This window comes from Chiloscyllium plagiosum, unplaced genomic scaffold (genome assembly GCF_037043375.1).
Source record: "Chiloscyllium plagiosum isolate Xiang-an unplaced genomic scaffold, Cpla_swu_hap1 HiC_scaffold_23, whole genome shotgun sequence".
Lineage (NCBI taxonomy): Eukaryota > Metazoa > Chordata > Chondrichthyes > Orectolobiformes > Hemiscylliidae > Chiloscyllium > Chiloscyllium plagiosum.
This window is the reverse complement of record NW_028270161.1, coordinates 63,743,703-63,767,487: the sequence shown is the minus strand read 5'-3', so window position 1 is coordinate 63,767,487 and position 23,785 is coordinate 63,743,703. Positions and strand designations below refer to the sequence as shown.

General features: G+C 46.4%; 1 protein-coding gene across 1 annotated transcript in view; it reads right to left on the bottom strand.

Annotated features, from left to right (window-relative positions):
- Nucleotides 1–11,255: 11,255 nt before the first annotated feature.
- LOC148145911 (putative G protein-coupled receptor 139) overlaps nucleotides 11,256–23,785 on the bottom strand; it is a 108,254-nt gene continuing 95,724 nt past the window's right edge. Inside the window, exon 2 of the mRNA XM_087999751.1 lies at nucleotides 11,256–12,163. Coding sequence (XP_087855877.1) covers nucleotides 11,256–12,163 — 908 coding nt within the window. The remainder of the gene's footprint in view (nucleotides 12,164–23,785) is intronic.

The window sequence follows — 23,785 nt, the reverse complement described above, 5'->3', positions numbered from 1 at the left end:
TCCAGGTTGGGAAATTATGTTCACCTGGTCTAATCAGGGAGACTTGATGGGCTGGTGGGTCACGGATTCTGTTTACTCAAGTAGATGTCTCTGTGAAGAGTAGGTGAGTGTCACGTACTGTGCACATGGAAAATTTTGGAGTGCATGCCACTGCACATGACATGCATGGAGTTCAGCAATAACTAAGCCTTGGATGAAACAGAGAAAGCAGAACCCCAGCTCAAGAATAAGGCTGCAGGTGCAAATGGTATTCCCCCTGAGAGAATGATGTGTGGAGGCACTGAGCTCTCAGTGCAGCTGAATGTCCTTGTCTGCCTTGTCTGGAAGTAGGAGACATCCCAGGAGAGCTCCCAGCTGCCACAGTCAGGAGTATTTTCAAAAAAAAATGAGCATGTCAGACTGTGGTAAATACAGGGGAATATCCCTGACGTTGACCATTGGAAAACCCATCACGCGGTCATTTTCAACTGCCTCCTCCCAGTGCTTGAGGAACTCGTACCGAAGACTCACTGTGGCTTTCAGCCACAGAGGGGCACATTGAGCAAGATTTTCACTGCTGTATATGTCCCTCTTGAAACTTACATAGGCCTTTGACACCATAAATCGGACAGCATTTGTCGAGCGTTCTGCTCTGATTTAGATGTAGCATGAAGTTTGTCACTATCTTTCACCTGATCCACAATGACGTACATGTCACGGTAATAAGAAATGGCCTCCATACCTACCCATTCTCCGTTTGAACCGGTGTTGACCAGGGCTGTGTCATCAGCATAAAACTACCCTGAATCTACCTTGCTGCAGGACCTCACCACTGACAAACTGTCCACTTTTGAGTCAAGGGGTCTTTAATTGTAGTCCTGCACTGTCACTCTCCATGAAACTCTTGATGGGGGTCAGTGAGGAGTAATTTTCAGTTGAAATGAGCAGGTGTATTTCCTCTGAATTTCAAGCCATTGTTGTTCATTTCCCAGGAGTGTTCAATAGCGAGAGAGGATTTATTTATTTCGGTGAAAGCAACAAATGCTGGAGATCGCGGCAGGTCAGACAGCATGCATGAGAGAGAGCAAGCTCAGATTTTGTGTCCATAGAACATAGAACACAGAAAAGTACAGCACAGTACAGGCCCTTTGGCCCACTATATTTTGCCGAGGAATCGGTGTGGGGTCCAATGCCATTTGTCATTTATGTAAAGGATTTGGATTAGGATCTCAGATGCATGGATTGTGAGGAGTGGCAGTTTAACTTCGATAAATGCAAATTGTTGCATTTTGCTAACAGCAACAGGGCAAGACTCACACAGTTAATGATAGGGCCTGTGATGTGTCGTCGAGGCATTTACAGAACATCCACAGTGCAGAAGCAAGCCATTTGGTCTGATACGGCCATACCCCCTTACGTTTTGCCTTGTGTGCAAATGTAGAGTCATAAATCAAGAGCCTAGAAAGCTAAGCGATCACCAAACCACTACAGTTTGCCCCTGGAGCAGCAGTATTCATACCCATTATGGGTCGATTCACTTTTGTGAAGATTTTAAACAAACACTGAGTCAGTTTTTGAAACGAGATAAATAACTGATTGATCGCATTGAGGACTTTTAACACAACACTGCAGGGGACCTGTTCGACATGAAGTTGAATATGAGCCATGCAAACGTGCCACTGTGATTCAGTGAGGATTCCCATTTATTACACATGAGGCATGGAAACAATATATTTGACGGTGTTTATTTTGAAGTATCTTGAGCTAGTGAAATGTTCCAGGGAACAGGAGAGAATATTTTACAAGGTATACTGCAGGTTACTATATATCTGAATGAAGTTTGTACTAACAGGGAAGATCAATAAAAAAAAAATTTCTTTCAAGGCCTTAGGAAGGAACAAAAAATGTGTGTTCCAAGGCATCTCAGGTGACCATCCTTGAGCTACAGCATCAAAACCATTCTATCAAAGTGATGGAAACGAAGGGTTCCTAGGTCCCCACATCTGGATCAATGCTTCAGTCTTTCCTTGGGTTGGTGAATTGTTATGGAATGGCCTCCATTTTGGAGTTTAGATTTGCTATTCAGAATGGGATAACCCTTACAAATTGACACATTATCCAGATGTAGGCTTTCGGGAATTGAAAAAGCAGCAATTGTCTTTTAAAGACTTGGCACAGAATAATCCCCGGAACATGTTTTGCTGACTTGCGAAGCATCCCCATACGGTATCAAGTTGCTGTTTACTCACCGACGGCTCAGCAGAGAGGACAGCCCGATAGTGTATGCTTCCCAGATTTTAGCTGATGCCGAATGAAGACACATCGAGATAGAGAAGGAACGTTTGGTAGGAATCTTTTGTGTGAGAATGTTCAACCAATACCTTTCTGCACATATATTTTGGAACAGTATTGGACCATGAGCCCTTGTTAGGGCTACGTGAACAGGACAGGAACATCCCACTTATAGCTTCAGGTCAAATTGAGCGGTGAGCTCTTATTCTGAGTGCATGATGCGTGACTGGATGAGTCTGTTTTGGTTTCAAACTTTATGGACACCCTTCTGGTCATCTCTGACAATAGAAAAAATCCCGTCCTGATGAAACTTAAACAACTGGTGGTGTTGGGAATGAAAGCGTCGTCACAAGCAGAATTGAGTCATTTGTAAACCTAGCAAGACCAGGTGACCATTGAGGGTAGCATAAGCCTGTTTGTCCCAAGCAAAATTCATGGCCATAAACAGCGGAGCTGCCCCAGGGTCGTCCAGTGATTTTTCAAAATTATGATGCTGACGTGAATTTATGTTTGGTGGCCAGGATTGGACGACATCAAAGACATGTTGTTGCAGCAGTAGCCCGAGTGCCAATAAGGACAAACATTGTCACCAGCCGTGCACCGTATTAATGAGACTGGCCAGATATGGCCTTGACTCCATTAAATTTAGACAATGCCAGTCTATTCGTGGGATCGAAACATTTAATCATTGTGCACGCCCATTTAAAGTGGATGGATATGCATACAGTTCAATTGTGAAATGTGAAGACTAGGTCAGTGTCAGGTACTCTGCATGTTAAACGCTTGAATTGCAACCAGCAGCATATTACATGCGATGAACTCAGCAATACTTAAGCCTTGGATGAAACAGAGAAGGCTGTGCTCCAGCTTAAGAACAAGGCTGCAGGTGCAAATGGCATTTCCCCTGAGTCATTAAAGTGCAGAGGCACTGAGCTCCCAGTGCAGCTACATGCTGTTTTCTGCCTTACCTTGAAGGATTAGTGCTCTCAGATGCCAAAGCCATTTGTGTTTTCTAAAACGGGGACACATCAGACTGTGGTAACTAGGGTGGAATATCCCTGCTGTCAAACATTGTAAAATGCATCGCCAAGGTCATTTTCAACAAAATGCATCGCCAAGGTCGTGTGTGGCTAAGGGACACCTCCCACAGTCTCAGTGTGGCTTTCAGGCACAGATGGACACAATAGGTCTGATGTTCACTGATGCATATGGCCTTGTTGGACCTTTGACACCATCAATTATGAAACATTTGTGGAGCGTTCTTCTCCGCTTTAGTTTCACACAATGTTTGTCACCATCCTTCCCCTGGATCTCAGTGACGCAACTCCAACCCATTCCCCTTTGACCCGGTGTCGAGCAGGACTGTGTTATCTCCTTAACACTGTTATCAATCTACCGTGCTGCAGGACCTCACCGTTTACAATCTGCCTAACTTTGAGCCAAGGGGTCTTTTAGTTTAGTCATGCACTTTTGCTGCCAAAAAGCTCTTTATGTGTATCGGTGTGAGGGATAGGTTATTTTTGTTAAAATGGGCCGATGTACCTCCTCCAGATTTTAAACCTTTGTTGTTCCTTTCCCAGGATATTCAGTAATGATACAGCAGGAAGGATTTATTAATTTATTTGAAATGAACAACGATGGAGACCATAGTGGGTCAGACAGCATCCATGAGATAGAGCAAGTTAAGACTAAGAGTCCAGATGACTCCTCATTGGAACTGTTCATTTATTATTTGTTTTCTTTCATTTGCTTGAGTTTTTTTTTAGTTTGGCACAAGTGATTGGCGAGGATGCAGTGCAAAAAGAAACAATATTTGATTGTTTATTTATTTTTGTCCCAAAGTAATAGTGTCGTTTTGGTTAAAAAAAAAGTGAAAGCGGCTTTAGTTTCTGATTTGACAGAGCAGAGCTTTTCTACCCGTGCTCCACATGATTTTGGAGTGTCTAATGCAGGCAACATCGGGGCATCTTGGTTATTTTCCATTTGCATCTTTGGTTTTAAAACAGTGGAGGATTGGTTTGCATGGCTAAAGGCCTGTGACTAATACAGGGATTGGTGATGGGTCCAATGCTATTTGTCACATGTGTAAAGGATTTGGATGTGAATCTCAGGAGTGTGAGGAGTGGTAGGTGGAACTTAATTTTGATAAATGCAAAGTGTTGTATTTTGGCAAGAGGAACAGTGCAAAACTTACACTGTTTTGCACTGTTCCTCTGGCCTATGGAGTGTTAGCAAACAGAGAGTCCGAGCGGTTGACAGAATTTCTATAGTATGGAAGCACACCATTCATCACAACACATCCACACGAACAGTACCATTTGTCTTGTGAGCAAAAGCAGAGTCAAAGTTCGTGAGACTGGAAAGCGAAGCAATCATCAAAGCACTATACTTTGTCCTATGAGCTGCACTGGTTGTAGCCATGGTTGTTGATATGCCTTGGTGGAGATTTTAAAGAAACGGTAAATCATTTTCTGAAGCTAGTTCAATAATCGGTCCATCGCATTGAGGACTTGTACGCAAAAACAGCAGGGAACCTGTCTGTCATGAAAATGGATATTAACTATGTGAACATGCCTTTGTGATTCAATGAAGATTCCCATAAATACATACATTTAATATTCATAAGGAGTGGAACCAATACACTTGTCTGCCTTTCTTTGGGGGTATTGTCAGCTGGTCAATCTTTCCAGTGCACAAGGGAGAATATATTACAAGTTCTCAGGTCGCTATTTAGCTGAACGATGGACTACTAACTGGGAAGATCAGTAAAGATTATTTAATGTTTCTCCAAGGCCTTAGGAAGGAAGACATCTGTGTTCCAAGGCATCACAATGACCTCCTAGAGCTGCAGCATCGTCGAGTGTGGGTTACACACATTCAAAGATAATATGAGACCAACCAATGGTTCCTTGGCTCCAAAATCGGTTTTGGAGTTTCAGTTTTTCCTTGGGTTGGTGAATTATTATGGAAAATTGTTTATTGACCTTGTCTCCATTTTGGCAGCTTAGATTTGCTATTCAGAAAGGATCAGCTTTGCAAACAGGCGTGTTGCCAAGTAGTAGCCTTTCAGGAAGTGAAAAAAACACCAATCGTTGTTTCAACTCTTGGCACAGAATAATCCCTCGAGAGATGTGGTGCTGACATGTGAAGCCTTCCTATATTGTATCAAGTTACTGTTGGCTCACCGATGGCTTAGCAGAGAGGACTTCCCAACAGTATACTTGTGCCAGACTTTGGCTGATGCTGAATGAATATAGGTTCAGATAGACAAAGTTTAGCAGTAATATATCATGTGAGAAAGTTTAATTTCTGCATGTATATAGGAAATAGTAATGGATGTCAAAACCCTTGCTAGGGCTGCCTGAAGAGGACAGGGCACTTTTGCTTCAGTTGGAATTGGGTCGTGAGCTCTTATTCTGAGTGCATGCAATTAGAAGTTGGAATACCATTCAGGCATTCACGAGGTTAATGCCTGAAGCCAATTCCCAACGATGGATAGACCATGGGAGGTACTACCAAAGGAAGAACTTGTTCTGGTTATGAATTTTCTGGACAACCTTCCGGTTATCTCTGACAATATCAGATTGTGGATGCAGAAACCACTGATCATGTTATAAATCAAAGAGTCAACCAGGAATGATTCCTTTCTGGACCTGACAAGACCAGATGACCATTGACGATGGCATACTAATATGGGGAGCAAGAGTGTTTGTCCCAAGCAAAGATCACTGTCAGATACTGGCTGAACTTCACCAGGGTCATCCAGTGATTTCCAAAATGAAGATGTTGATGGGACATTACGACTGTTGGCCAGGATTGGATGCCAACACAGTAATGTTGGTGGCCCAGTAGCCAAAGTGCCAGCAAGGACTAAAATTGTCGCCAGCTGTGCACAATACGCATAGGACTGTCCAGGCACAGCCTGGAGTCAGTTACACGTCAAATGTGGCAGTCCATTCGTTGGATCGAGACTTTTAATTATTCTGCATGCCCATTCAATGTTGGATATGCATAAAGCTCCTTTCTCAATGGCGCAGACTAAGGTTGAAAAAAATGTGAGCACCTGGCATTAGACATGTTGTGCACAGATAACAAACATCTATTTGCGGGCAGGGACTATTGAGTATTTCCTGAAGTTGAATGGCATTCGCATTTAATAAAGGTGCGTCTATTGTCCCGTGGTTTGGCTGAAGAAGCAGTCCAAACATCGAAGGCAAGGTAAAGAAAACAGCTGGCAAGTTCACTGGATACGAAACTGTCTCAGCTTCTGTTTGATTATGGAAACAGCACTCACACAACTTCAGGGACAGCTCCAGCAGAGTTGCCAATGTGAGGAAGCGAGGACAGGTCCCATGACCTTTGGATCCTTTATGAAAAGGAAGAATTTGAAAAAGGATGGTCAACACAGTTTTGTGTAGGGTAGGACATGCTTCACAAACTTTATTGAGTTCATTGTGAAAGTGACCAAACAGGTGGATGAGGATAAAGCGGCTGATGTGGTGTATGTGGATTTCAATAAGGCATTTGATCAGGGTCCCTATGGTGGGCTATTGCTGTAAATACGGAGGCATGGGATTGAGTATGATTGAGTATGTCGGAAATTGATTGGCTGAAAGAAGACAGAGGGTCATGTTGATGGAAAATGTTCGTCCTGATTTTCATTTACTAGTGATGTACTGCAATGCTGTGTTTTGGGTCCAGTGTTTGTCATTTTCATAAATGATCTGGATGAGGGCGTAGAAGGATGGGTTGAGTAAATTTGCGGATGACACAAAGATTGGTGGAGTTGTAGGCAGTTCCGAAGGGTGTTGCAGGTGACCCAGGTACATCGATAATTTGCAGAGAGTTGGCAAATGGAGATATCTTGGTGTCCATGTACTTCGATTGCTGAAATATGCCATCCTGGTTTTCAGGATTGTTAAGATGCCATATAGTATGTTACCTTTAATTGGGAGAGGAATTGAATTTTGGAGCCACGAGGTCATGCTGCATCTTTACAAACCTGTGCTTGGCCACACTTGGAGAATTGATACAGTTCTGGTCATCTCATTCCAGGAAGGATGGGGAACCCTTGGAAAGGGGTCAGAGACAATTTACTAGAATGTTGCCTGGTATGGAGTGAAGGTCTTATGAGGAAACGCTGAAGGACTTGAGGCTGCTTTTATTAGAGAAACAAAGTTTGAGAGGTGACTTAAATGAGACACCTCACATAATCAGAGTGTTATATTGGGTGACACTAAGAGCCTTTATTGCTCGGATGATGATGGCGACCATGAGGGTACATCGCTTGAAATTGAAGGCTGATAGAGATAGGACATGTCAGAGGTAGTTTCTTTACTTAGACAGTTGAAAGGGCGTGGAATTCCCTGCCTGCAACTGTCGTAGTCTCGTTCAACTTAAAGGCAGTTAAGTGGTCATTGGAGATGCAAATGATGAAAATGTAATAGTGCAGGATTGATGGGCGTCAGATTGGTTTCAAAGGTTCTATGTTCTGAACAAATGTGAGAATCACATGATAGTTCCAAATTTGCAAGTGACCCGGCCCAACGCATACCCAGCCCCTCAGGACTGTACCCTGTGGGTTTTCCCTGTCCTTCCAGTGTCGAACAAACCTCTGAGTCTGAGATGGATGCGGAAGATGTTGCAACCTTGACTCCATTGCCAAATGTAGAATATGATACATCTTTTTTCTGAGACACAGGCGATGGGCCACAGTCCAGCACATACCAGCAGTAGCCAAGCTAGACTCCAAGGAAGTAGAGCTCTTGGAATAATGCCTCAGGAGCTGCTACAGGAAAAGGAATGGACCTAGGTCCCAGGGTTTAGAGTACACTGGAGGTAATGAATGGAATGCAGTCAGTTAGAGAACCCACACATTTACCCACCATCATACCCACTCCCCCCACACTCCCCAACCTTTATACTGAATCACCTACAAACTCCTTCTGCGTCACACTCACTCTCCTTCTCACATTCCCACCATCACACTCACTCTCCTACACACGACCCCACCATCACACTCACTGCCCCACACACTCCCACACCGTCCTGCCCACTCTCCTACGCACTCCCTCACCATCACACTCACTCCCGTACACACTCCCACACCGTCACATTTACTCTTCTACACACTCCCCCACCATGACACACACACTGCCACACTCCCCTTCCACCACACTCACTCACCCGCACACTTTCCCACCATCACACTCACTCCGCTGCACACTCCCCAACATAATATTCACTCCTGCACATACCCACCATCATGCATACTTCCCCACACACCACCCAAACCTCAAGCTCACTCCCCCACACAATTCCCCACCGTCACACCCACTCCCCCTCCCACTCCCACATCATCACGCTCATTCTCCTACACCGTCTTACACCGTAACAGTAACACCCCCACACACTTCCCCACCATCATACACACTCCCCCACACACTCCCCCTCCGTCACCCTCATTCTCCTGCACATATCCACACCATCACATTCACTCCCCTTCACATCATCACACTCATGCTGCTACACAATGCCCCAACATCGCCCTCACTCACCCTCACACTCCCCTACCATCACGCACACTCCAATACACACCCCTCCACCGTCATTCTTACTTTCCCACACAATCCCCCACCGTCACATTCACTCCCCACACACATCCCCACTATCACCCTCACTCCCCCACAGTCTCCCCCATTGTCACGCTCACGCTCCTGCACACTCCCTCCGTAATATTCACTCCCCACGCACACTCCCTCACCATCTTACTCACTCCCCCACACACCTCGCCACCGTCACGCCCATTCCGCCACACACTCCCCGCCATAACATTCAGTCCACCCACACAAGACCCCATGTCACACTCAATCGCCCACACACTCCTTCAACATTATGCTTACTCTCCTACACATTCACCCACCGTCACACTCACTTTCCCGCACATTCCCACTCCGTTGTATTCACTTTGAAGCACACTCCCCCACCATCATGCTCTCTCTTCTGGACACTGGCCCACAGTCATGCTCACATCCCTGCACACTCCCCAAGATCATGCACACTCCAGTGCATACTCCATGACCAACATCCTGATTCCTCCAAACAACCCCCAACCATCATGCTCACTCTCCTGCTTACTCCCCCACAATAACATTTCTCCCGCTCACCCCCCCCCAGCAACACACTTACTCCCTGGCACACTCCCCCATCCTCCAGCTCACCCCCACGTACTTTCCCACAGTCACACCCACTCCCCTGCACCACTCCCACATTGTCACGCTCACTCTCCTTTATAGTCCCACATCGTCCCACTCACTCGCCCAAGCACTTCCACACCATTGCACTCACTCACCCACACACTCCCCTTCTGTCACACTCACTCTCCTACATACGCCACCACCAACAGCCTCACTCCCCCACACTCCCCTCCACTGTCGCATTCACACTCCTGCACACTCCCACGCCATAATATTCATTGACCCTGCACACCCCCTCATTGTTACACTTGCTCAGCCACACACACCGCCACAATCACGCTAACTCACCTGCACATTCTCCCACTGTCACACTCACTTCCGCACACCCTCCCACTCCGTTGGATTCACTCTGAAGCGCTGCCCCACCCACATCCTCACTCCTCTGCACACTTTCTGTCACCATTATTTCCCCGCACACTCCCCACCATCACACTCACACCCCCACACATTCCTTCACCATTGTATTCACTCCACAACACACTCCACCACCGTCACTCTCATTCCTCTGCACACCTTCCCACTGTCACACACACTTCCCCGCACCACTCCCACCTCGTCACGCTCATTCTCCTACATAGTCCCACACCGTCCCACTCACTCGTCCACACATTCCCACACCATCACCCTCACTCCCCCCACACACTCACCTTCTGTCACGCTCCTACACACGCCATCACCATCACTGCCCCACACTCTCCCACACTGTCACGCTCAGGCTCCTGCACACTCCCACACCATAATATTCACTGCCCGTGCACACTCCCTCATTGTCACACTCACTCGCCCACACACTCCGCCACCATCATGCTAACTCAGCTGCACATTCTCCCACTGTCACACTCATTTCAGTACAACCTCCCACTCCATTGGATTCACTCTGATACTCTGCCCCACCCACTCCTTTGCACACTCCCCTGTCACCATTACTCCTCTGCATACTCCCGCACCATCACACCCACTCCCCCACGCATTCCTCCACTGTTGTATTCACTCCGCAGTACAGTCCACCACCGTCACTCTCACTCCGATGCACACTCTCCCACTGTCACGCTCACTCCCCCACACACTTCCCCACCATCGTGCTCACTCCAGCAAATACGTCCTTACTGTCACTCTCTCCCCTCCGCACAGTGCCCCGCCAACACTCTCACTCCCCCTCACACACCCCAACATCACGTCCACTTCCCTGTACCGTGTAATACACTAAGTAAAGCGGAAGAGGAGAGTAAGCGATAGAGGGACAGTGTGAAAGAGAAAGGCAGGTATTGAGGGAGAGGGAAAAAGACAAAGGGATAAATTCTGCTGAAGTCAATGTCGGAGTTGAGGACTCAGAGTTGAAAGCAGGGGCAGAGGGTTTTAAACAGAACTCCTGATCTCAGGCACGGTCCAGGCCCCTTCCCAGAGGACCAGGACCTGAGACTGAGTCTGTCTCTCCAGCTCAGCTTGTTCATCACAAAGACACACAAGAATATCGTTCACTCTGCTCCTCGGCACTTTTTAATGAACAGTTTATTGTTCTCACATTGAAGAGCTAGATACAATTAGTTGCATGTTGCCTTTTCTCACTAACCCCTGAGTTGCGAGAAACATTGAAATATATCCCTGTAACCCCCCCCACCCCCACCCCCACCCCGCCGCGGTGGGGTAAGGTTCGACAAACCAGCGCTACCCTCAGTCTGTTACCATAGTGACAGGCTGCCCCATCGCTGAAAAGCCCGAATGAAGTGATTAATGAATGAATTTGATTGATTGACGGACTTGCGTAAAGGGATATTTCAGCACATTCTTCAGCTGCTGTCTGAACTTAGTCTGGGTCACGGCATAAATCGCGGTGTTTGTGCAGCAACTGAGGAGCTCTAGCATGAAGCCTAATTCCTGCACAAACCAATCTAGAAAGACAGACCGATACCCAATATGCCACATCCGACTCCATATAGAATACACCATTAACGTTGACCATAAAAGGATGAAATTGGCCGAGATCACAAACAGTAAAAGGATGGACTTTTTTCGGTTTCTCATTTCTGTGTCAGACTGAGCGTCCCCATTGGTGTGAGCCCGGAGTCTCCTGCGAGCTCTGCTGGTCAGTAAAATGTGTCTGACGGTGAGAACATTGAGCAGCAGAATCAGGAGAAATGGGAGAGCAGGGGTTAGAATATGGTGGAGGAACTCGATTGTGACCCAGACAGGGGAATAATAATGATCGAATGTTACATCACAAAACCAGGGGTCGTTCCCCAGGTAGTACTGAGCTGTGAGCATAAAATACCAAAAAATGTTCTTTAAAAAGCTCAGCACAGTCACTACTCCCAGAACCACAGCCGCCGTTTTCTGACTGCAATATTTACTTTTCAGCTTCTGGCAACAAATGGCCAAAAACCGATCAAAGGTGAAAGTGACGGTGAACCAGACAGAACAGTCAGTCGCTGCATAAAGCAGGACGGCGTGGATATTACACACGGGCATGTCCCACAGGAAATCAAAGTGTTCCAGATAAACAATGGGAATGTGTCTCAGTATCAGGTCGAGGATAATGACCAGTAGATCCGCTGCTGCCATGGCTCCCAAGTAACGTCTAACACATGGAGATAATCCACAATCTTTATAAAGGAGGATGTAGATCGTCACAACGTTAACTGCGAGGAAGGAAAACAAACACATTATCCATCAGCCTGCAGGCAAAGTGACCAGTTTGATTGGGAACCCAGTGGGATTTCAAAAGTGTCACTGTATTCAGTGATTTATTAAAATAATTGGAACTGGAATAAAAACTGTGAAGGTCAGAATTACTGACGAAAATGTGACATAAATCAAAATAAACCCTCCCTCCCCAAACACACAGAAACATATCCATAAGAACAGACGGTTTCTAGAACATTTCCACACACTCGATCACTCTTCAGCAGACATATGTCACTTCTTTTCAGTTCTTAATACGGAGGGTAAAAACTTTGCTGTCCTGAAAGATTCTCTCACAGTTTCCTGAAGACAAACAGAGTTTGGTAATTTCTGTCTTTTAGTCTAAATTGTTGTTGATCCTGCGTCACCAAAAAAGGTAAACGCAGGGAAAGCATATTCACCCCTTTACCTGCCTGAGGGGACTTCAAAACAGTGTCTGCTTCTACCTGGAATGCGATCCCTTCCTCTGGATGTTAATGTTTGTTCAATCCACTGACGTCCGGACTTTCATAAGCAATGTCAGCGATAGAATGATCCAGGGAATGTCAGTTATAGAATGTTGCGGGCAGAATGTTCCAGCGAATGTCAGCTATAGAATGTTGCGGGCAGAATGCTACGGAGAATGTCCGTTCTTTAATGTTGGGGACAGAATGTTCGGGGAATGTCAGTTAAAGAATGTAGGGACTGAATGTTCTGGGGAATGTCACTTATAGAATATTGGGGACAGAATGTTCGAGGAAATGTCAGTTCCAGAATATTGAGTGACAGAATGTTCTGAGGAACTCCTTGACCTATCAATCACCTTTCCCATTTATCCACTCCACCCTCCTCTCCGACCTATCACCTCAACCACCTCCATCTAATAACCACATTCTCAGTTACCTTGCCCCCAGCTCCAACTCCCTCCCAATTATCTCTGAGCCCCCTGCAAACAAGCCTCGTTGTTAATGAAGGGCTTGTGCCCAAAATGCCAATTCCCCTGCTTCTCGGATGTTACCTGACCTTCTGTGCTTTTCCAGTACATACTCCCGGTCAGCAAACAGTCTGATACCGCAATAGTTACAGAATAAGGCCTGATGGGTAATTTTTCATCAAGCGCAATCACCAGGACAGACTTACCATTGGTGGGGACACCCTGTGATAGGAAGCTGTTACTCTGGCATTCTCCAACATTGATTCCAGAACCCGGAAAACCTCATCGTAACTGGTCACAGATGGTCAAGGAAATCACCTGAGGATGGACATCTGCCTCCTACACCACCCCTCGGTGATATCTCAGTCCCCTCGTTGTTGAAAACAAATCAGAGGAAGCACTGAGGTTGACAAGGGCACAGAACTTCCTCTGGTTGGGACATCAATGTCCATCAACAAGAATGTCTTCACAGGCCGACCACTGACTGAGCGAGGCAAAGCCTGAAATACACAACAGCCAAACTGTGGGAAGTGATGGGGGAACCACGAAGAGGGAATAATTCTCACCAAAACCTTTGTCCCAGATGGATATGCCACTAACAGTATCTGCAGCAGCAGGCATCATAAAGTCCTGGTGGAGGAAATTTCTCAGCTTCATATTGAATAGACTGCCCACTGTGTTATAGAACATAGAACATAGAAGAATACAGTGCAGTACAGGCCCTTCGGCCCTCGATGTTGCGCCGATCCAAGCCCACCTAACCTACACTAGCCCACTATCCTCCATATGCCTATCCAATGCCCGCTTAAATGCCCATAATGCGGGAGAGTCCACCACTGCTGCTGGCAGGGCATTCCATGAACTCACGACTCGCTGAGTAAAGAATCTACCCCTAACATCTGTCCTATACCTACCCCCCCTTAATTTAAAGCTATGCCCCCTTGTAATAGCTGACTCCATACGAGGAAAAAGATTCTCACTGTCGACCCTATCTAAACCCCTAATCATCTTGTACACCTCTATCAAGTCACCCCTAAACCTTCTTTTCTCCAATGAAAACAACACAGGAGATAGTGTTATGTGGCACTATCTCCTGTGAAGTAGGACATACTTCTACATAACCAAGAAATTGAAACCTTGCATCCATGCGGTATTGCGGGCGAGCAGCAGCTGAAGCAGCTGGCCTTTCCTCCATCATAAAGTCAGAGGTCGGCTGTTCACTGATAGTTCCAAAACGTTCAGCACCATGGGCAACTACACCTATACTGAGGCAGGCTATTCAGCCCGTCAAGGGTTTCAAACAGGAACAGAATGAGGCCATTCATCCTTTCGGGGCTGTTACTCAGCAATTGGAGCAGATATTTTAATCTCTCATATCTGTTACATAGGAAATGGAAGGGAGCAGTCAGACTTTCAAAGCTGCTACACAGGAAGACGGGGAGGACCGATTACTCAGCCAGGAGCAGGTATAAATATGGGACACATTCGTCTTTAACAGTTGGACAGAAACTAACGACTGCAGTGGCACAGTGACCAAAGCTGGGGCTTTAATGATATGCCACCAGTACCAACATCATCTAGAAATGGGAAGAAACCCGTGTTATAACTAAATTTAAAGTTACACTAACATAGGCAGGAACTGAAGTTATCAAGAGTAGGTAGAGAGTGTTAAATGGATAAGCAATGGGCAACAACCTGATAAATCGAACATAACGTGAGTAATCGTGAACCTGTGACTTCTCTTTTCAGCAACAACAAAAAGCTGTGTATTACATAAATGGAGAGGGATTTCAAGACTTAATGACACACTGAATAATGACCAGTTCAGACATGACAACAGTTGCTCCACCTTCCTGATGGTCTGCTCCCTGATGTTCCCAGGGGAGCTTTTGCATATTTTTATGCATTTGCATGGGGGTGGGGAGTGATTGGGGGAGAGTATTTTGAGCCGTGTACCAAGGGGGAAGCCTTTATCCGAGAGGCCATCCTTTCTTTCTAAGTCACGATCCAAGGACAATGAGAATGGGTGACTGCTTCTGAATGAAGAGGCTGTGGCTGCTGCCAGGACAGTAGGTATTCACCAACATGATGCACTGTGAATGGGCACACTGCAGTGAGAGAGGGAAGATCAATCATAAGAATGAGAGCTAAAGGCAGTGCCACATCAGTGGAAATTGTTAGTTATATCACATTCTCAATCTGCCTCACAGAACTAGTCCAGCCACTATAAATCCAGAGGATTTATATGTTCACCGTGGAACACAATGTATACCTGGGTGTTGTACTTCTCAGTACAATACAACAATCTGTCCACAGTGCAACGCTGCACAGATCATATCAGAACATTGATCTTTAAACCCAGACTAGATCTCTGTCCAGCATCGGGAGCTATGGAGACCATAGCAGTGCATTGATCTATAGACCCGGACTAGATATCTGACCAGCACAGAGAGCTGTGCAGACCATAATAATCCCAGATTTGCTGGGAGGTGCGAGGGAGGAGCGAAGGACTTCTGGGAAGTCACATATTTGTGTGGTTGCGTTATCCGAAACATTACTCTATAATCCCAGAAAATTACCCAGTCTCTCTCAATTCTGTCGAGAATCATCTTTGCTATCCTTTCCTCTACATCTCTGGAACTATTCGGGGGCCTATAGAAAACTCCCAACAGGGTGACCTCTCCTTTCCTGTTTCTAACCTCAGCCCATACTACCTCAGTTGACGAGTCACCTAACATCCTTTCTGCAACTGCAATACTGTCCTTGACCAACAATGCCACATCTCCCCCTCTTTTAACATCTTCTCTGTTCTTACTGAAACATCAAAATCCTGGAACCTGCAACAACCATTCTTTTTTTTAGATTAGATTACTTACAGTGTGGAAACTGGCCCTTTGGCCCAACAAGTCCACACCGACCCGCCGAAGCGCAACCCACCCATTTCCCTACATTTACCCCTTTACCTAACACTACGGGCAATTTAGCATGGCCAATTCACCTAACCTGCACATCTTTGGACTGTGGGAGAAAACCGGAGCACCCGGAGGAAACCCACGCAGACACGGGGAGAATGTGCAAACTCCATAGAGTCAGTCGCCTGAGTCGGGAATTGAACCCGGGTGTCTGACGCTGTGAGGCAGCAGTGCTAACCACTGTGCCACCGTGCCGCCCACGTGGCACAGTGGTTAGCACAGGTCTTGTCCCTGCTCCATCCATGTCTCCGAAATGGCCACAAAATCGAAGTCCCAGATACCAACCCATGCTGCAAGTTCACCCACCTTATTCTGGAAGGTCCTGGATTTAAAGTAGACGTCTTGCTTGCCAGTGCCATCTTGCAACCCTGAAACTTGATTTCGGACTTCCCCACTCTCAACCTTTTCTATACTCGAACTCCAATTTTGGTTCCCATTCTCCTGCTGGATTGGTTTAAACCCACCCAATAGCCTTAGTGAATTTCAGCCCAGAATATTGGTAGACCTCTAGTTCAGATGAAGACCATCTTGCTATTAGAGGTGCCACCTACCCCAGAAAGAACCGCAAATATCCAAGGATCCAAAACCTCCCTCCTGCACCATCCCTATAGCCATGTGTTCAACTCCTCTCTCTCCCTATTTCTCGCCTCACTAGCATGTGACATGGGTAACAAACCAGTGACAACAACGGTGTTCGTCCTCGCTCTAAGCTTCCATCCTAGCTCCCTGACATTCTATCTTATATCCCCATCTCTCTTCCTACTAATGTCGTTGGTGCCTATATGGACCACGTCTTGGGGCTGCTCCCCCTCCCCATTTCGGATCCCAAAAACACGACCAGAAACATCACGAATACTGGGACCTGAGAAGCAACGCACCAACCGTGAGTCTCTCTCGTCCCCATAGAAGCTCCTATCTGTCCCCCTAACTATGGAGTCCCAAGTGACTACTGCTCTGCTCCTCTTCCCCGTTCCCTTCTGAGCAGCAGGGACAAACTCTGTGCCAGAGCCCTGTGTTCCCCTGGTAAGTCGTCCACCCCAACAGTATCCAAAACGGTATACTTATTGTTGAGGGGAATGGCCGCAAGGGATCTCTGCACTGCCTGCCAGTTCCCTTTCCGTCCCCTGACTGTAACCCATATGCCTTTTTCTTGTACCTGAGGAGTCACTACCTCCCTGTAACTCCTCTCAATAACATCCTCTGCTTCCCAAATGATCCGAAGTTCATCCAGCACTAGCTCCAGTTCCATAACGCGGTTTTCGAGGAGCTAGAGGCACTTCCCGCAGATGTAGTCAGCAGGGACACGAGTGGTAATCCTTTCCTCCCACATTTTGCAGGAGGAGCATTCAAGTGCCCTCAGCGCCATTCCCATGATTCTAAATTCCCAAAGAGACTGTTGAAAAAATAAGGAATAAAAAATAAACTCGTTACCTTATTAATCTGTCACACATAATCATTTTTTTGGTTAGATGAGGAGGAGGACGGGTGGGAGTCACTACCCGAGTAGTACATAGAACATAGAACATAGAAGAATACAGCGCAGTACAGGCCCTTCGGCCCTCGATGTTGCGCCAATCCAAGCCCACCTAACCTACACTAGCCCACTATCCTCCATATACCTATCCAATGCCCGCTTAAATGCCCATAATGAGGGAGAGTCCACCACTGCTACTGGCAGGGCATTCCATGAACTCACGACTCGCTGAGTAAAGAACCTACCCCTAACATCTGTCCTATACCTACCCCCCCTTAATTTAAAGCTATGCCCCCTTGTAATAGCTGACTCCATACGTGGAAAAAGACCCTATCTAAACCCCTAATCATCTTATACACCTCTATCAAGTCACCCCTAAACCTTCTTTTCTCCAATGAAAACAACCCCAAGTGCCTCAGCCTTTCCTCATACGATCATAGTGTTTCGGATAAAGCAACCACACAAATATGTGACTTCCCAGAAGTCTTTCGCTCCTCCCTGGCACCTCCCAGCAAATGGAGGCCGGACTCCCGAGGTAAGTTCCTTTTAATGCGGGAAAACGCAGGCTTCCCGGCAGCCCTCGCTTCACCACTCCTTCTCTCCTCGCCGCTCTGGCAAAATGGAGGTACAACGCCCCAGGGCACTGAACTGTACACCAGAAACAATTGCACTCCCAGCATGTAGATCTGTGTACACCACCACAGTGCATTGACGTATAAACGAGGAGCATTTAACCTCCCAGCAAATAGAGCTGTGTACAACAGCCCAGCGAACTGAAAGGCAAACCAGGGTCAGTAACCGCACAGCATGTCGAGCTGTCGACAATATATCAGTGCATTGAGCTGCAAACCAGGAGCAGTTACCCTCACAGCATGTTGAGGTGTGCACACAACCCCAGTGCATTGACTGTAAACCAGGAAAAGTTACCCTCCCAGCATATGGAGCTGTGTACAACGACCTTTGTAAAACTGGAGCATTTACTCTTCCAGTATGTAGAGTTCTGTACACCACTGCAGTGAACTGTTCTGTAAACGAGGAGCAAGCCACTGTCCCAGCATGTAGAGCTGTGTACAATAACCCAGTGCATTGAACTTTAAACAATGGAGCAGTTACAATCCCAACATATAGAGCTGTGTACACCACCCCTGTGCATTGAAATATATACCAGGAGCAGTTACCCTCCCAGCATGTCGAGCTTTGTACAACACCCCAGCACATTGAACGGTAAACCAAGGAGCAGTTACGTCCCAGCATGTGGAGCTGTGTACACCACTCCATACATTGAAATGTAAAACAGAAGCATTTACTCTTCAGGCATGTGAAGCTCTGTACACCACCCCAGTGCATTGAACATTAAACCAGGAGCAGTTACCCACCCAGCATGCCGAGCTGTGTACACCAGCCCAGTACATTGAAGGGCAAATCAGGAGCAGTTGAACTCTCAGCATATAGATCTGCGAAGAGCAGCCCAATCTATTGAAATGTAAACTAAGAGTAGTTTCCTGCCCAGCAAGAAGAGCTGTATACAATGCCCCAGTGTGTTGAATTGTACACGAGGAGTAGTTACGCTCCTAGCATGGAGAGCTGTTTACAATGACCCAGTGCGTTGAACTGTGAACTAAGAGCAGTCGCCCTCCTAGCATATAGAGGTGTATTCACCAACCAAGTGCATTGGCCTGTAAACCAGTAGCATCGACCCCCCCCAGCATGAACAAAAGTTGCTGTGGTTCTGTTCGCCGAGCTGGAAGTTTTTGTTGTGTTCACCAACCAAGTGCATTCATCTGTAAATCAGGAGATGTTAGCCTCCCAACGCCACCCCAAAACAACGAACCGCAAACGATGATCATTTACCCCCCAGCATGTCGAGCATGTAAAACAAGGAGCAATTAACCTTACAGCATGAAGAGCTGTTTACAATGCCCCAATGCATTGAACTGTAATCCAGGAAAAGTTACCATCCCGGCATGTCGAGTTATGCACAGCACACCAGTCCATTGAACTGTAAACCAGGAGCAGTTACCTTCCCAATGTGTCGAGCTGAGTACACAAAAGCAGCGCATTGATCTGTAAACCAGGCGCAGTTACCCTCCCAGCACATACTGCTGTGTAGGAGATAGAACATTACAGCGCAGTACAGGCCCTTCGGCCCTCGATGTTGCGCCGAGCAGTCATACCAATCTGAAGCCCATCTAACCTACACTATTCCATGTACGTCCATTGTTTGTCCAATGACGACTTAAATGCACTTCAAGTTGGCGAATTTACTAACGTTGCAGGCAAAGCATTCCATACCCTTACTACTCTCAGTAAAGAAACTATCTCTGACATCTGTCCTTTTTCTATCACCCCTAAATTTAAAGCTAAGCCCCCTCGTGCTTGCTGTCACCATATTTGGAAAAAGGCTCTCCCTGTCCACCCTATCTAATCCTATGATTATCTTATATGTCTCTATTAAGTCACCTCTAAAGGTTCTTCTCTCCAACGAAAACAGCCTCAAGTCCCTCAGACTTTCCTCGTAAGACCTCCCCTCCATACCAAGCAACATCCGAGTAAATCTCCTCTGCACCCTTTCCAAAGCTTCCACATCCTTGTTATAATGTGGTGACCAGAATTGTACACAATACTCCAAGTGAGGCCACACCAGAGTTTTGTACATAACCTCATGGTTCCAGAACTCGATCCCTCCATTAATAAAAGCTAAAACACTGTGTGCCTTCTGAACAACCCTGTCAATCTGGGTGGCAACTTTTAAGGATCTGTGTACCTGGACATCGAGATCTCTCTGCTCAATGACACTACCAAGAGTTCTATCATTAGCCCAGTACTTTTCATTCCGGTTACTCCGACCAAAGTGAATCACATCAAACTTGTCCGCATTAAACTTCATTTGCCACCTCTCAGCCCAGCTCTGCAGCTTATCTATGTCTCTCTGTAACCTACACCATCCTTCGTCACTATCCACAACTCAACAGACCTTAGTATCGTCTGCAAATTTACTAACCCACCCTTCTACGCCCTCATCCAGGTCATTTCTAAAAATGACGAATAACAGTGGACCCAACAAAAACCCTTGCGGTTCACCACTAGTAACTGTACTCCAGGATGAACATTTCCCATCAACCACCACCCTCTGTCTTCTTTCAGCAAGACAATTATTGATCCAAATTGCTATGTCACCCACAATCCCATTCCTCCACATTTTGTACAATAGGCTACTATTGGGAACCTTATCGAATGCCTTGCTGAAATCCATATACACCACATCAACCGGTTTCCTCTCATCCACCTGTCTGATCACCTTCTCAAAGAACTCAATAAGGTTTGTGAGGCACGACCTACCCTTCACAAAATCGTGTTGTCTATCCCTAATCAAATTATCTTTTCTAGATGATTATAAATCCTATCTCTAATAACCTTTTCCAACACTTTAACAACAACTGAAGTAAGGTTCACTGGTCCATTGTTACCAGAGGTGTCTCTACTCCCCTTCTTGAACAGGAGAACCATATTTGCTATCCTGCAGTCTTCTGGCACAATTCCTGTAGACAATGACGATTTAAAGATCAATGCCAAAGGCTCGTTAATCTCCTCTCTGGCTTCCCAGAGGATCCTAGGATAAATCCCATCCGGCCCAGGGGACTTATCTATTTCCACACTCTGCAGGATTTCTAATACCTCTTCCTTGTGAACCACAATCCCACCTAGTCTAGTAGCCTGTATCTCAGTATTCTCCTCGAAAACATTGTCGTTTTCTAGAGTGAATACTGTCGAAAAATATTCATTTAGTGCTTCCCCATTTCCTCTGACTACACACACAAGTGCCCACTACTATCCTTGATCGGCCCTAATCTTACTCTCGTCATTCTATTATTGCTTAAATACTTCTAGAAAGCCTTAGGGTTTACCCTGATCCTATCCGGAAACAACTTCTCATGTCTCCTCCTGGCTCTTCTGAGCTCTCTCTTCAGGTCTTTCCTGGCTACCCTGAAACGCTCAAGCGCCCTAACTGAGCGTTCACATCTCATCCTAACATAAGCCTTCTTCTTCCTCTTGACCAGAGATTCCACTTTCTTCATAAACCATGGCTTCCACGGTCTACAGCTTCTTCCCTGTCTGACAGACACATACTTATCTAGGACACTCAGAAGCTTTTCCTTGACTAAGCTCACATTTCTATTGGGCCCATTGTCTGCAGTTTCCTTCCCCATCCTATGCTTCCTAAATCTTGGCTAATCGCATCGTAATTGCCCTTCCCCAGCTATAACCCTTGCCAAGTGGTATACACCTATCTCTTTCTATCACTAAAGTAAACATAACAGAATTGTGATCGCTAAGACCAAAGTGCCCACCGACTTCCGAGTCCTGGCCGTACTCTTTACACAGTACCAAATCTAATGTGGCTTTATCCCTTGTTGGCCTGTTTACATACTGTGAAAGGTGATGGTGTAAATGTAGGGGAACGGGTCTGGGTGGGTTGCTCTTTGGAGGGTCGGTATGACTTGTTGGACCGAAGTACCTGTTTCCACACTGTAAGCAATCTAACAAATGCTGGGAGGGTACCTGCCCCTGGTTTACTTTTCAATGCTCTGGCGCGTTGCACGCAGCTCTCCATGCTGGGAAGGTAACTGCACCTGGTTTACAGTTCAGTACCCTGGGGTTCTGTGAGCAGCTCAACACGATGGGAGGGTAACTGCTCCTGCTCTACAGATCAGTCCACAGAGGTGGTTTACAGATCTCTACATCCTGAAGGACAATGCTCCTGGTTTACAGTTCAATGTATTGTGGTGACTATACACAGATCTATATCCTGGGAGGTTAACTGCTCCTGATTTACATAGTTGTTAGTTCTCTGGCACTGAGCCTGGCATTGTGGCTCAGAAGGGAAGGGGCGAAATAGAAACGCGCGAGTGGTAGGAGACTCAATAGTTGGACGGATTGACAGGAGTTTTTGTGGTCAGGGACGGGATTCCCGGAAGGTATGTTGCCTGTCTGGTGCCAGGATCCGCGATGACACTAACTGGGTTTACAAGATTCTGAAGGGGGAGAGCGAGCAGCCAGAAATCGTGGTACATATTGGCAACAAAGATATAGCCAGGAAAGGGATTGAGGATCTGTAAAGTGACTGCAGAGAGTTAGATTGGAAACTGAGGACGAGTAGAGTAGTGATCTCAGGTTTGCTACCAGTGCCACAAGATAGTGAGATGAGGAACTGTGAGTGCCTGCAGCTTAACACGTGGGTGCGAGGCTGGTGCATGAGGAAGAGCTTCAGATAACTAGAGCATTGGGATACCTTTTGGAGAAGGTGGGACCTGTGCATGAAGTGCCTGAATTGGAGGGGTACAAATATCCTGGCTGGGAGATTTGCTCGTGCAATTCCGGAAGGTTTAAAAAGTTTGGCAGCGGGATGGGAATCAGACCCACATGTCTGAGAAGGCGTCAGTTCCAGTCAGGAGAATGACAGGATATATATTGAATCTATCAGGATGGTTTCTCACGCGATGAAACATAGGGATCAGTTAAAAGGTGTCTGCTTTAATACAAGGAGTGTATGGAATAAGAGTGACGAACTTAGAGCATGAATCAGTACTTGGGGCTACGATGTTGTGGTCATAACGGAGACGTGGGTTTCACAGGGGCAGGAATGGTTGCTTGATTTTTCAGGGTTTAGAACGTTTAAAAAGAGCAGGGAGGTGGAAAAAGAGGAGGGGTTGGAGCATTGCTAATCAGAGAGTGCATCACAGCAACAGAAAAGAAGGCTGTTGAGGAATGTTTATCTACTGAGTTAGTATGGCTGGAAGTTAGGAACAGCAAGGGAACAGTCCTTGCAGGCAGATTCTGGAAAAATGGAAAAGTAGCAGCGTTGTTGTATGTGTGATTTCAACTTTCCAAATATCGACTGGAGCCTCTTCAGTGCAGATGGTTTGGATGGAGCCGTTTTTGTCAGGTGCGTTCAGGAGGGTTTCCTTACTCAGTACGTAGACAGACTGACGAGGGGAGAGGTCATTTTGGATTTTGTGCTTGGCAACGAGCCAGGACAGATGTCACATCTCACAGTGGGAGAGCACTTTGGTGAAAGTGATCACAACTGCCTCACAATTAGGATAACCTTGGAGAGCGAAAAGAGCAGTTACTGAGGCAAGATATTTAATCGGAGAAAAGGAAATTATGACGGTATCGGACAGGAGTTGGGAAGTACAGACTGGGATCAATTGTTCCACAG